This window comes from Alligator sinensis, unplaced genomic scaffold, assembly GCF_000455745.1.
Source record: "Alligator sinensis unplaced genomic scaffold, ASM45574v1 scaffold796_1, whole genome shotgun sequence".
Classification (NCBI taxonomy): Eukaryota; Metazoa; Chordata; order Crocodylia; family Alligatoridae; genus Alligator; species Alligator sinensis.
In genome coordinates, this window is record NW_005842141.1 from 2,168,773 (window position 1) to 2,181,904 (window position 13,132).

At 42.8% G+C, this 13,132-nt stretch overlaps 1 protein-coding gene across 4 annotated transcripts in view; it reads right to left on the reverse strand.

Annotated features, from left to right (window-relative positions):
* Positions 1-11,781, reverse strand: part of VWC2 (von Willebrand factor C domain containing 2) — a 124,406-nt gene extending 112,625 nt beyond the window's left edge. For all 4 annotated transcript variants that reach the window (XR_324045.2, XM_006025343.2, XM_025206114.1 and 1 more), the window contains exon 1: positions 11,011-11,781. Coding sequence is in view for 3 of the 4 variants with exons in the window: in XM_006025343.2 (XP_006025405.1) it covers positions 11,011-11,724 (714 nt within the window). In the remaining variant the exon portion in view is untranslated. The remainder of the gene's footprint in view (positions 1-11,010) is intronic.
* Between the last annotated feature and the right edge of the window lie 1,351 nt (positions 11,782-13,132).

A 13,132-nucleotide genomic window follows, 5' to 3' on the forward strand; every position in this document is an offset into this window, starting at 1 on the left:
CACTGCCATCACCACCTCCAGCTGATCTGGTGATAGGGGCAAGCCCAGAGCTGCTCCTGCTTTAATCCATCCAGGGGCTTCAGCTTTATAGTGTGCTGGACTTTGCAGAGGTTGGAGTGGCAGTGGGCAGATTTCCTCCTCTTGCACCTGCTCCCTCCTGCTTACCCATCTTGTCTCCTGGCAGGGACAGTGGCAGCAGCAGGTACCTCCTTCCAGCACCCGCTCCTGGCCAGTGGGGAGACATAGGAAGGGGTTGGGTTAGCAGGAAGCACATGAAGGAAGACAGAATCTGCCCACCACAGCTGCTGCCCCCGTCCAAGCCTGGGTCCCTGCATAGCCACCCTTCTTTATGAGGTGAGAGGAGTGGCTCTAGAGTTTCCTCTGTGTCTGGATAAACCAGGGACAGTAGCAGCAAAGGGCAGGTCCACCCTTCCTGCAGCTGCCCCTGTCCTACCCTCCCAGTGTCCCTTACTAGCCCAGGAGCTCCAATCATACCTCACCCCCATCCTCCTTTACTAAGCCCTAGATCTGTCCATACTCTGGTGATTTCCATAATGCTCTCATTATGTCTCAGATTTCTGGATCATTCTGCGGGGAGGGGGTGGGGGAGGGAAGGGGTATATCCACATTAATAAGACATTTCATGTCCTCAATGAAGAGGAGATATGAGTAGTGCAAGATTCACTGCTGTGCTTCAAATGGCATTGGTACCCACAAGCCAAATCCAGGGAGGAGAACATGCCTGAACACTGCATACAGTGCCAGCTTCCCCTAACTTGAAGATGTGGGAACTTTCTAGAAATGGACCTGAGGTTTAGAAATGTTCAAGATGTGATTAATTCTCTTCCCTCCCATTACTTTTTAAATTTAAACATCCCAGCAGCTAAAAGAAACACCAATACAATGTCAGATAGGCTGTTCTCACTGTTTTGTGTAGGAACAAAATTACAGAAATCTCTTAACAATAACTGTTCTCACCAGAGAATCACTCCAGGTTTGGACAGAATGGTGAGTGGGCAAAATCTATGACTTGTCCCTATATTGCCTTCCTCAGGTAAGCATCTCATCTGTCACTATTTTATCACTGCCAATGCTCACACCCGAGGCTTATATGCTCTTTTTGTCTGGACTTTTTTTCCTACCTTTCACAAGCAGTGTTCCCTTCCAAGATCACTGTTCCCTCTGCTTGAATCCCTGCCCTGACCTCTTGCTTCTTTAACTTCTCCTTGATTTCAAAGGCTCTTTAGAAGGCTACCAACTGGTACTTCAATGCCCTCTAACCAAATTCCTCATCTCTCCTACTCTTTTTATGCTACGTGAGCAAAACAGCCTCTCCTTTTCTAGTACATCAAACCCACCTTGCTCTCCCTCAATACAATCAATTTCTGCCCAGTTACACTTCCACACCTACCCATCTGCTTCCAATGCTCTTCTCCATACTTTTCTAACTACAATACAAAACATACTATACATTAAAATCCTGAGATTTAACAAAGACTTACATTGTTTGGCTTTGTATAAGATCTTTGGGGCAGGGACCCCATCTTGTAATGGGGACTTACATAGGACAAACCTGCTCTGAAATTTTCACCTTACAGATAACAGCAGAAGAAAGATGTCTCAATAGTAATTTTAAGTAGGATTTCTTTATCTCTCTCACTTCATCATCTAATGTATGAAAACATGCCATTTATCTTTAGGATTTTATTGACTGATGCTTCCAGAAATCAAGTTCTAGGGGCAGGTTCACTGAGAGGCTAAAGAGGCATAACTCCATTGCATGCTGTGAATTTGGGATTATTTTAAAAAAGTGGTGTACTTTACATATCTCTGTGATTTAACAAGACTAGTTATTAAAATGGACATTCATCATGCAATACTCCAAAAACCACAGTCAAGCTCCCAATCAAACAATTTCTAGCAGTGCAATGAATGACTCATTTAGACCAAAAGCTTTGGCCACAAAAGCTACCATAGCACCTGTGATCTTGTGGCAGATGTGTCCAACTTCTACTGCTGTTGCTCCATAAATCCTAGATCACTTTGTTTGCACACCAGCAGAGTCACTGCTAAAATCATCCTATCTATGTCTCTCCACCCCCACAAGACCCCAGCAGTCAGTTGGTGTGCTGTCCTGTCCTGAACAAGAAGGAACTTCAGTACTTTTGGCAAAGGTTTTTCTAGCCAGCCCTGCAGTTACTGACTGCACCCCAAGTTCTCTAAGTGCATGGCTTTGCAGGTGCTATTTATCTCCCACATGCATGGCAGAGCCAGCCTAATGGAGCCTACCTTCATTATCAATGCTTTAGTATTTGTAGTAACCAGATCATTACAGCACCTCAGTGCTGGACAGCACCTCAGTCCAGGATCAGTCAAACTCTCTGGCCATCAGAAGGGAACACAAAAAACAAGTAGTGGACCTTCCCCCTAGCATCCAGGTGTGTTGCCTGTACAATTTCCAGGTTTCACATCCTTATATAAGGAAAACTTTGTGAAGACCTTGATTTCTCATTGCTTCTAGACCTAGTTGGTTGATCTGCCACAACTGGCATTTCCTTTCAAGAGGCAGAAAACAACTTCCTCATCAATGCTAATGTCACACATTAGCCCACTGCCTGGGCAGCAGAATTTATGAGTCACCGGAAGTTGCTGTACACCAGAATATGGTGAAGATGGCACAAAACTCTTGCTGGGTGCTGGCTGATATAGGACCTTAATGTTTGGTAAACTCCTTAAAGCCATCTGCAGTGAATCCAAAACCATCTGTAGCTGCCACTCAGCCATCAACCAACACCTGAAAGTCCTGTATGGAATATACCACTAATACAGACTCATCTGCAAAGAACAACTTATGGAGCAGCTGAGTGGTGACATTTATATTGCTTGCAACCTCACAAGATTGAACAGTGATCCCAAGGTGCAGAAACTCATCACCACACTGACTGGAATGTTATCAACTGACACTTTCACACATGCTATAAAGGACAAACATGAATGGAAATGGCCTAAATGCACAACCTTGCTTCACTCCAAGTGGAGCCAGAGGTAAGGCACAGATAAATTACTGCTGGTCTTCATTCTGCCATGCATTCCTCCACAGAGCTCAAGCATGACCAAGAAAAACTTTTCAGGACACCAGAACCTACCTTAATAGGCTTCAGAGATTGAAACAACTGATCCTAAAAAAAGGGGTTTTTTTATTTTAATGAAAGCCATATAAAAATGGTTGCTCATTGTTTGGGTAGCATTATACACTTTTTCAGGTCACAGAGAACCCCCCCCCTCCCCCCCCCCGGTCACAGCAGAGTTAAATACTAGACAGAATAAAGGCTTGCACAAAACTCCATATGTACATTTTTTATTTATACAAAAATCCTTACCCTCTTGCATTTTTTCTGGATCACCACAGCTATAGCATCAACCTAACACTATTCTACTCACAAAAAACCTTACTTCTACTGCCCCTTGACTCACTCTAAAGCTTCACTGAGACTCTGGGAGCTCGATTCATAGCAGGTGTAAGAGAAGTCAGCTCCGTAATATTCAGGTCAGTATTTTACTAACAGTTGCTAACAAGGAGATCTCTCTATTCATCCCCCTTTTCCCTCACAGATCTTTTCATGATGTATCTTTTAATTCTTGAGAGAGAACTCTCTCTTCCCAAATTTGGCAGAAGAGGCTGTGTAAACTCTCAGTCACAGCTATACATCCTATTCGCATACCATCAGGACCTGGAGCTTTGCCACTTTTCAACCTCTGCACAGCATCCAGGACTTCTGACGGAGCAAGTTCATAGCCTAAATACATTGTTTAATTTTATCTTGTCTTGTGCTGATCAGCACATCAGCAACAACATTAAAGGGAGCATACAACAAGTCTGTTAAATGCTGCTGTCATTGCAATTAGCACATTCCCAATGGGAATTTCAGGTGTTGGCTGGTTGCTGTGTGACAAGCACAGACAGCTTTGGGCTCACACACAGTTCAAAATAGTTAGTTATGTGCTACCTGCACTGTACATTGGTAGGGAGATTAAACTCCTGGTGGGTCACCCGTGCTAGACTGATTCAAAGGCAGAAGCTAAACAGTGAGTAACCCACATCAATCCATGTCAGTAGTGTCTGTTCTCCAACATGGTTGCTACCAAGGATGTTAAATGTCCATGTCTAACAACTTCCTGGTAATTAAAGACCATCATCTCAATACTGAAAGGGGCCAATGCCCCAAACATAGAAACTGCTGACGGGAAAACTAGCGGATGAACCTATTTGGGTCTACAGCAGGGTACAGTTCTCAGTAAGTTGGTAATATGGTATCACCAAACTGCACAAACATCACATCATATGGAACTTGGACTAGCTCCACTGATAGTCAGAGACTGTACCCTAGCCCCTTCCCAGTCACAGTAGCTTTCCTGTTCAATTGGGCTTAAAGAATATGGGACAAAAGAACAGTTGTAGTCCTATGAAAACAACCTAGATCCATTCATGCATTGTTACAGCCAAGGTGTCTTCTGACATCCTGTAGCAATGGGAATGCAGCAAAGCAAATAACACAGTGATGCTGGAAGTTGTGAACCTGCTTACCAGCAACCCAGAGTGTAGTGGCTGACTGGATGTCAGAAGCAAAGGGTAGCAACATCTACCAATAATCCAATTGTAACTGAACAGCCCTTTTTATGGTGTCCTAGAAAAAATGCCCTAGAAAAAGCCTGCTCTTCACATAAACTTTACCAGGTTTCCACATCCAGAGGGTCCTGTTTTTCTAGTCAAACATCAAAAAAAATTGATTCTCTCAAAGTCATCCTTGTAGAATGCCTGTCCTGCTTTGACCATGGCAATGATCACCAAATACTGATATTACTATTTTAAATAAGTCCAGACAGGCCTATGCAAGGGGAAGCACACTGAGCCTGAGGCAGCTATACTTTTTCCTAGTGAGGTTGATCAGCTAAGTAATTTCTTTTTGGAATTGGTCTGACCTTGTAAGGCAACTGCAATGGCTCCCAGAAGGATTCAAAGTGATAAACAAATGTGCATATATTTGCACATTTGTCCTCTGGGTCCAAAGGAAATATGCTACATTGATTAGCCTGTGGGAGTAAATGTTCCTTAGTGTACAGGGGAAGGAGAAGCAGAAATTCACTAAGGACCTGGACCATGTTCTATCTTGGACTCCAAATCAGCAGATTGGGAGATTTCAGCATACGCACTCAGTAAATTCCACTTGGCATCATACATCAGACAGACCTGACACTGAATCTGCCACATAGTCATTGGCATCTTTATGTGCAGTAGAGAGACCTTAATGGTCTCAGGGTCACTCAAGTCATGCAAGAAGCTGACTATTGGGCATGCCATTAGATGCTCCATTCAAAGCTAACTGAAAGTGCCAAAAAGGTGGCACTATTACAGCTAGGTTTCCAGGAAGACAGAATAATCTGAATCATTCAACGTGCTTGAATGAAGTAATGTGAAAAGCTGACCATTGTTCTGTCTGGCTGTGGCTTGCTCTTTAGGGATATACCCATTGATATGATATGGAGTAACACCCAGGACACTGCATGTCATCTTGGCACTGAGCAAACTGTCACGTGTGTCACCTTGACACCTCTGAGGGCTGATCCAAACTAAATGATGTCACCATCCAAAAGCAGTTAGATATAAAGAGAATGATACATGAAAAACTTCTCAACAGTCCCAGTTCCCTTGTCCGTCACTTAACTTTTCTGTAATTTTAATATACATCTCATATTTATCATTTCTACCAGTTATACCTATGGCTAAGCAGAAACTGAGACTGAAAATAAAACATTTAAACACCTCTGATCTAACAGCTTATTTACTGGAATTGCAACTTTGACAGAAAATTGTCTGCCTTCAAACAAAGCATAAACCACCCAGCAGCAGCAGCCATTTAATAAAGAATTAATAACCCTGTGCTGAAGAGAGCACACTGATCTAAAATTTTACCTCATAAAAAGGATTCTTAATTGTACATTTCCCTCTTAAATATGGATCTTCATTTGAAGATCACATTTTCCAGAAATTGAATGCTTTGGGCTAAGTACATATCCTAGTAGTAAGTCACGAATGCTCATTCCATTGTAATTTATGGTAGTTTATTGCAAAAAAATATTTACAGCAATGCTTTAATAAGCACTGTCATCTGTCAGATGTTGTTTTGTTCCACTTTTCCCACTGGATGAGACAAATGTTCTTCCTTGGATTAGCTGTCACATCTGTTTTCTATATTTACATTGTGATCTTTAGTTCTTAGTTCTGCGGCCTGATCATTTGAAACTCCTTTTACCTTGCTGATCAAGAACTCACTTCAAAAAGACCCAGATTCTCACTTCAGTCACACCAAGTGTCAATCTGGAGCAAATACTGCAAAGGCAGATATAGGTTCTCCTTACTTACATGGTGTCACCAAGATGAGAGCCTGATGCTCAGAAGTGCTAATTCTTCAAGCACTACTGTTCTTCAATATGAGTTTGAATGTGCAACTTTATAGATGCAAGAGAGCACTTGCACAGTCTGTTGAAATCAGTGGGACTCCTTGTATAAGTAACAAGGTCACCAATTAACAGAGTTGCACAATCAAGCCCTGTGTGCACTCATTTTTACTGATCTAAGCAGTTCTCTCCTCTCTATGTCTTAATAGTCTCAGGAATGTAACTGGAATGAAATAAGTGCCAATGCACTAGCTCCATCCCTTATTGATAAGCCCAAAGGCATTTCCATATGTCTTTGGACCAAATGCTGACTGCTCCCTTTCCTAATATATTGGCAAAATACATTTAGAACTGTGGGAGAAAAATGTCTTCCCCCATCTTAATATCTGCAAAATACCTGGAAAAAACTGTGGCCAATGTAAGACAGTGAAGAAAGATTGTTTCCTTTGGGAAACTATGTTACAGTCTAATAGATCTCATAGTTCATAAATAATGTTAGGGCAAAGACGACCAGGAGTCAGGAGACGCTGTGTGACCTAACCATGTCTCTATGACTCACCTTCCCCACCTGTGAAATGAGGCTAATAAGAGCTCTTCTTTGTAAAGCAATATATGAAAAGTATTAAGTATTATTAACAGTATCAACATATTTACTCTACTTATGCCAATTCAAAACAGAAACAGCGAGGCAATACGAGTCCAATTCATTTGCCAGGCAGCAGTAAAGCTGGCAGAAAATGGGGGAAGGGGCAGGAGAGAATCCACACACACTCCCTGTTAAACGATTCCTGAGGAGTTAGGGAACAGCATAAGCAGGAGTATAAAGGCTTTTACAGCGGAGCTGCAGATGTAGTAATAAAGCAAATGCAAAACTGTGCAAACAAATAGATTTCCCCACAACAGGGCAAGGATGTTTCCGACTTGATAAATGCAGCAGCCCAAACCCTCCATCCATATAAATTCTCATAGTTCCACTAACTTGGATTCATCTCTGTTAATTTATGCCGGCTGAGAAACTGGTTTAGCATGGATACAAAAATGCTTAACTATCTGCAAAAAAGTACCTGAATTGCATAAAGTGGCAACCTTAATTTTGCACTGTGACTACAGCAGGGATTAAATAATTTAGGAAAAAAAATACAGACAGGCTATATTTCAATTCTTACATCTCTGAAAACGCAAAGTAAAAAAATCCATAATATCACATCCATTTGCTGTTGGGTTGGTATTTCTAGTAACATTTTCATTCCAGTTACACCCCCGCAAGAGAACAGGAACAGGGTTAGGCTGACAAGTATGAATATATCAGCCTTGTTTGTATTTCTCTGTGGCTTCAAAGTACTGCAAATACTTCAAAATCCATCTGGATTTGTTGTCGTCTGGAATTTCAAGTGAGCTGTTCATAAATAAAGCCACTTTGGTGGGACAGAAGTCCGGAAAGGAACAAACAGAGACAAATTTTTCACAGCTTCAGTGTTTTCCTAAACAACTAGCATTATTAATTCGTACTCGGTATTTTAACAAACAGCTCTAGAGATAATTCCAAATTATGGTCCTTGTAGGCTGGTCACTTATAGGGACAAACTGAATTTTTAAGTGACATTTATGAAGTATCTTATTAGTCTCTAAAAATTAAAGATCAGTAACAAACATTGAGGTGCTTATTTAAAATCTGAACACAAATAACAGAAAATGCTTCCATTGTCCCTGTCTCTTAATCACCATTCACTTTGTTCTTGTACATAGTACGTTTTGCTTTTAGTCCTATTAAAGTTCCTTATAAAGGTCATCCTAGGATGTATTTACCAAACAGTAAAATGGCCTTCATCAAAACCAAGGGGATGAAAAAACAAACAAACAGTGACACTAATTTGGTGGAGGAAGTCTTAGGGTGGTATTGCATGTCAAGCAAATGAGTTACACCTGCTTCATGTCTGCTGTATCCCACAGTAAGTGGAAGCTAAGCCACCATTCAGCAGCTGTTTCATTCAGGGGTAAGCTACCCTGATTTCACTTCCCCTTACTGTGGGGGACGAAAGAGTTACAATGGTCAGTTGACACGCACTAACACATGACATTAACTCCTTCCCCAGCCTCCTCTTTCAAATCAGTATAGTTGCTTCCCATATCAGTATAATTGCTTCCCTTAACCGCTGCCTTATAACACAAGAGATCTTTATCAACCCCTTTTTACCGATTTCTGTGTTCTCCCCCATCCAAAGGTGAATTAATATTAAAATCTATTTCTCTTTCTAGTGAAACTCCCTGCACATGCAAGCAGAAGAAAACTCTGCAGATAAAAATGGGAATGCAGGAAGGAATGCATCAAGCTCCTGAGGCATTGATAGGACTAGTATCTGAGGTGGTACTTCCTTACCTTATGCACCTGCACAAACAGTCATACATACAATTTAATTCAAACATTAAGGAGTCATCTTTTTTTCTTCACTGGTGTCTGACTACCACTGATAGGAGGCATGTACATTAACAGGGAGAAAATGAACTGTGTTCCCTATTTGCAATTATTTCTCATACCTAAATCAAGAGGTAGAGCGTATAGTAATAGCATCCAGAAGGCACTCAGACCTAAAGTTATAAAGATGGCTTCTGGCACCTGGGTGGGGGGCAAATATCAACATCTGTAACTGCATGCACTTGGTGACAATCTGACTGTCCCTGTAAATTATTTTGCACTGGCAGGTGCAACCAGCTCTGCCTGCAGTTTTGTGCCTATGAAACTGGGGACTGAACTGAGTCCCAGCTAAAAAATTAAGTCCTCATTGTGACAAGAGAAATAGGCAGCAATTCAAATGCCATATTGCATTGTATCTTCTTATCCATTCTGGGCATGTGCCCCTCTGAACTCATGCTAACTAATCCTAACTAATACAAAGCACCAATAACTGGGGAAAATGCAATACATTGAAGAAAGACTTCACTGAAAGCCTGCCGCAACCAGAAAGGAGTAAAACATGAAGCTCAAAGCCAGACTTTTTTTTTCAAAGCTATATTTTGGTTAAGGGTCCATGCAACAGCTTCAAAACCTGCCAGTCTCACTGGTTGTATGACTGTGAGTCTGGAAGCCCCCTCCCCAGACACACACTAAACTCAATAAAACAACCTGTATACAATTAAAAACTGCTCTATAAGTCATGAAAGCAAAGCTGTTAGACAAAATGAAAATATGGATGGAGCTGGAAGGACATGGATAAAGTGGGTAAACAGCACATCAATATTCTGAAACAGAGATAACATATACATGCCCCTGCTGTACTGGGTTTCATATATAAAATGATTTCAAGATCCAGTCTTAAAAGCAGTACATTTAAAATTATGCTCTCTGTCTTTAAGACAGTAACTTGCTCCAAAGGCTAAACATTTATTTGGATGCTTCAAAAGAGAGAAAGTAAGCAAATAACCTAGTTATGTTATTACCCATGCCTTGGAAAGAACTACTCTACACACTATCACCTAGGGATGGCAGGGAAAAAGTTCTACATTTTTTCCATCAACAGTCATCCCCTGTTTTACCCTTATCTCCCTTCTCTTTTTCTCTAAAAGGATAGGAAAAGGTGTTTCAAATAGAAATAAATTAAGAACAAGTTTATTTACAGCCTATGTAAAGATTAATTTTTTCTCTCTCCCCTCTAAAACATATTAGAGATTGGTTTAAGATGAAATGTATTTGATAGTTTTGTAACTTTGTTTATGATATTCTAGTTTATAAAGGCCAGGCATATTCACATCTGGGATTTTGGTTCAACCTCACATCACACAGAGGCACTCCCAAAAGTACATACAGAACAGAACCAGTTTACAGAATTCAGATGGACTGAGATGCCGCTGATTGGGTAAAAGAAATGCTTAGATACTGTAGGACTGCCTCTATGGCTACCTTAATTTGATGCATTGTAACATGCAAGATGCTGTTATGGAGATAATGAACTCCCAAGCTCCGTGAAGCTGTTCCAAATAAAAGGTTTTGTGATAATTTAATTTTACTGAACAAAAAGAATTAACAGTATTTAAATACTGTTATAATCTACCGTCCAAACTATGCCTTTTTTTTCTTTTAAATAAAAGGTCTATAGTCATTCCTGGGTGAAACATTATGTAACTGCGAGGAAAAAAGACCATGCGTTATAGGAATGGGTCACTGTCACTGATTAACAGCAATGGAAATAAATCCCAAATGGAAACACATAGGGCAAGAGATTTATGCTTAGCATTGCACAACACAGCAACAGTAAATATGATGCTGAAAATGCAGTGGAAAGCCTACAGAAACTCTCATAAGATCCACGTTACTATCAAATAGATTCACTGTGATTAACATTTATTATAAATACCAAATGAATTAATAAAGATCAGACCCCTCATTTTAAAATATTGCAGTTTCTCTGAACAGGAACCATGTTAAAGAGGAATATTTTACCTAATGCTGTAGTTACAATATTAGCAAGGAGGCAGGGGGGAAACTCTCAGAAACCACTTTGAGAACAGGATCCCTTTAAATGACAGACCTGCCCCCAATACAATGGCTAAAGCCCTTACCATGAATTCCTCCAGAGTCTGGTAGGTCTTCCCTCTGAATTCACAGTAGTTCTTCCTCTCTTTGCACTGTGGGCAGCACTGACTGGTATCGACATGAATGCACCGGGGGTGGAGTCTTGGGCACTCAGGTTGTATGCACAGAGGTCCCTCTTCAGTGCAAAGGCAGGGGCAGGCAGAGGGGCCTGGAGTAAACTTCTCCCCGATAGCATAAACAAAGCCGCTCTCATCTACACATCCTTTCCCACGGTAGTCTGGATAAGCATACTCCTCGGGGGGCTCAGGTGTAGTGCTTGCTACAGCTTCTGGCAGGGAGGGATCTTCAGCCCCCTGAGGCTCCTCCGGGACACCGTCGCTCTGCTCTTGATCTTCAATATTCCCAGATTTACTGCTGGCTCCCTGAGTAGTCCAAGCCTGCTTCTGCTTAGTCCAAGAGTCTTTGCTTGAATAATTTCTGTTTCCTTTGCTTTTCCAATCTCTGGTGCCCTCCTCCCTCCCATTCCTGCCGATTTCATTCATTTTCCCAGGGCCTGTCTGGCTGTCCCTGGTGGAGGCGTGATCTCTCTTTTCCTGGCTTGTCTTGATCTCCTGTTTGTCTTGAGCCTTGGCCAGTTTTTGCACAGGGATAGTAGAACTACAGAGGGCAACCATGAGGCAGCAGGTGACAAGAAGAGAACTAGAGAGAGCTCCAATGGCCATTGCAGTAGAGCTGGGCATCACCTACTGCATCCCACAGGGGACACTGCATTCACATTCAAGGGAATCACTGTGCAGATCCACAATCCCTAGGAAAAGAACAATTAGCAACACTTCAGCTCACACACTTTGCTGCCTTGTCCTTCCTGCCAATACAAGCTCTCAAACACCAGGCAACTTCATCTGGTAGTTTATACGTAGTATAGGCAGTCACCATTGTGAGATATCCCTCCTCTTCCCCCCCCCCCAATTTTCTATGTATGGTTGTCTGTATGACTGCAAGCTCACTGGAATAGGGACTGGGTTTCTTGCAGCTCAGTAAAAGCATTACCTGAACTGCTGGTGGGATAAGATGCATAACAGCAGTTAAATCAACACACTTGGGGACGTTGTGTTTTGTTTTGTTTTTGTTTTAGCCAAGCACCACAACACGAAGTGGCCATACCCAGAATCAAATAAAACTCGAATCACAGCAGCCTCACACCAACCAGTTCCCTTCCATTTCCCCGACTGCGTGCCTGGTGATTTTCATGCATCTTTTATTCAGTCTGAAAAGAGCTGCTTTAAAATAGCTGATGCAGAATAGCACAACTTCAAACGAAGAAAAGAAAAGAAAAAAAAAAAAAAAAAAAAAGACAAGCAAGCAGCCTGAACCTCTTCGAGCCGGTCAGACTACAGCTGGTCTGATTTTCCTCTGGTAGCCTTGCCTGTTCTCTCTACCTTTGCAAAGACAAAGCAGAACCTGCCTGGGTGCCTCCGCCAGAGGTTCAGCTCAGCGGGATGCTTCAAGACAGACAAAATGAAACGTCCTGGCTAGCTAGCAAAGACCAGTTATCACTTCATACATGAATCCCCACATTCCTAACTCCATGGCAAAATAAGTGAGACATTAGGCCAGTGGTTCTCAACCTTTTTTTGGACTCGAGGCACCCGTCCTGGTCTCCCCTCCCTGGACCCAAGGCACCTCTCACTGGTTTCAAAGCACGCTCACTGGTCTCCCCTCACTGGGCTTGCGGCACCTCTCACTCGTCTCAAAGCACCCCGCGCTGGTCTCCACTCCCTGGCCTCTCCCTGGTTTCAAAGCACACCCGCAGTACTTGAGGCACCCTCCACAGCTCCTGTGAACTGAGGGGAACCCCATGTCAACCAGGACCTTACAGGGCAGTGCCGACCTCCTTGCAGAGCGGCTGGGGGGGGGTCCTCCGGGCAGGGACAAGCCTGCGCCTGGCTGCCCTGCCTATCTCCTTCCCCCTCGGGGCACACCCCAGAGTGCTGGGGGCTGCGACTGCCCCCGCGTGAGGGAAAAAAACACCCCCGACCCCGTCGTCTCCCAGCCCGGCCGGGCAGAGCCCCGCATGCGGGCGCCACTGCGGCGGCGCGGGCTCCCAGCGGGGCTGCCAGGGGGCACCGGCGCCTCCCGCCTCCTTCC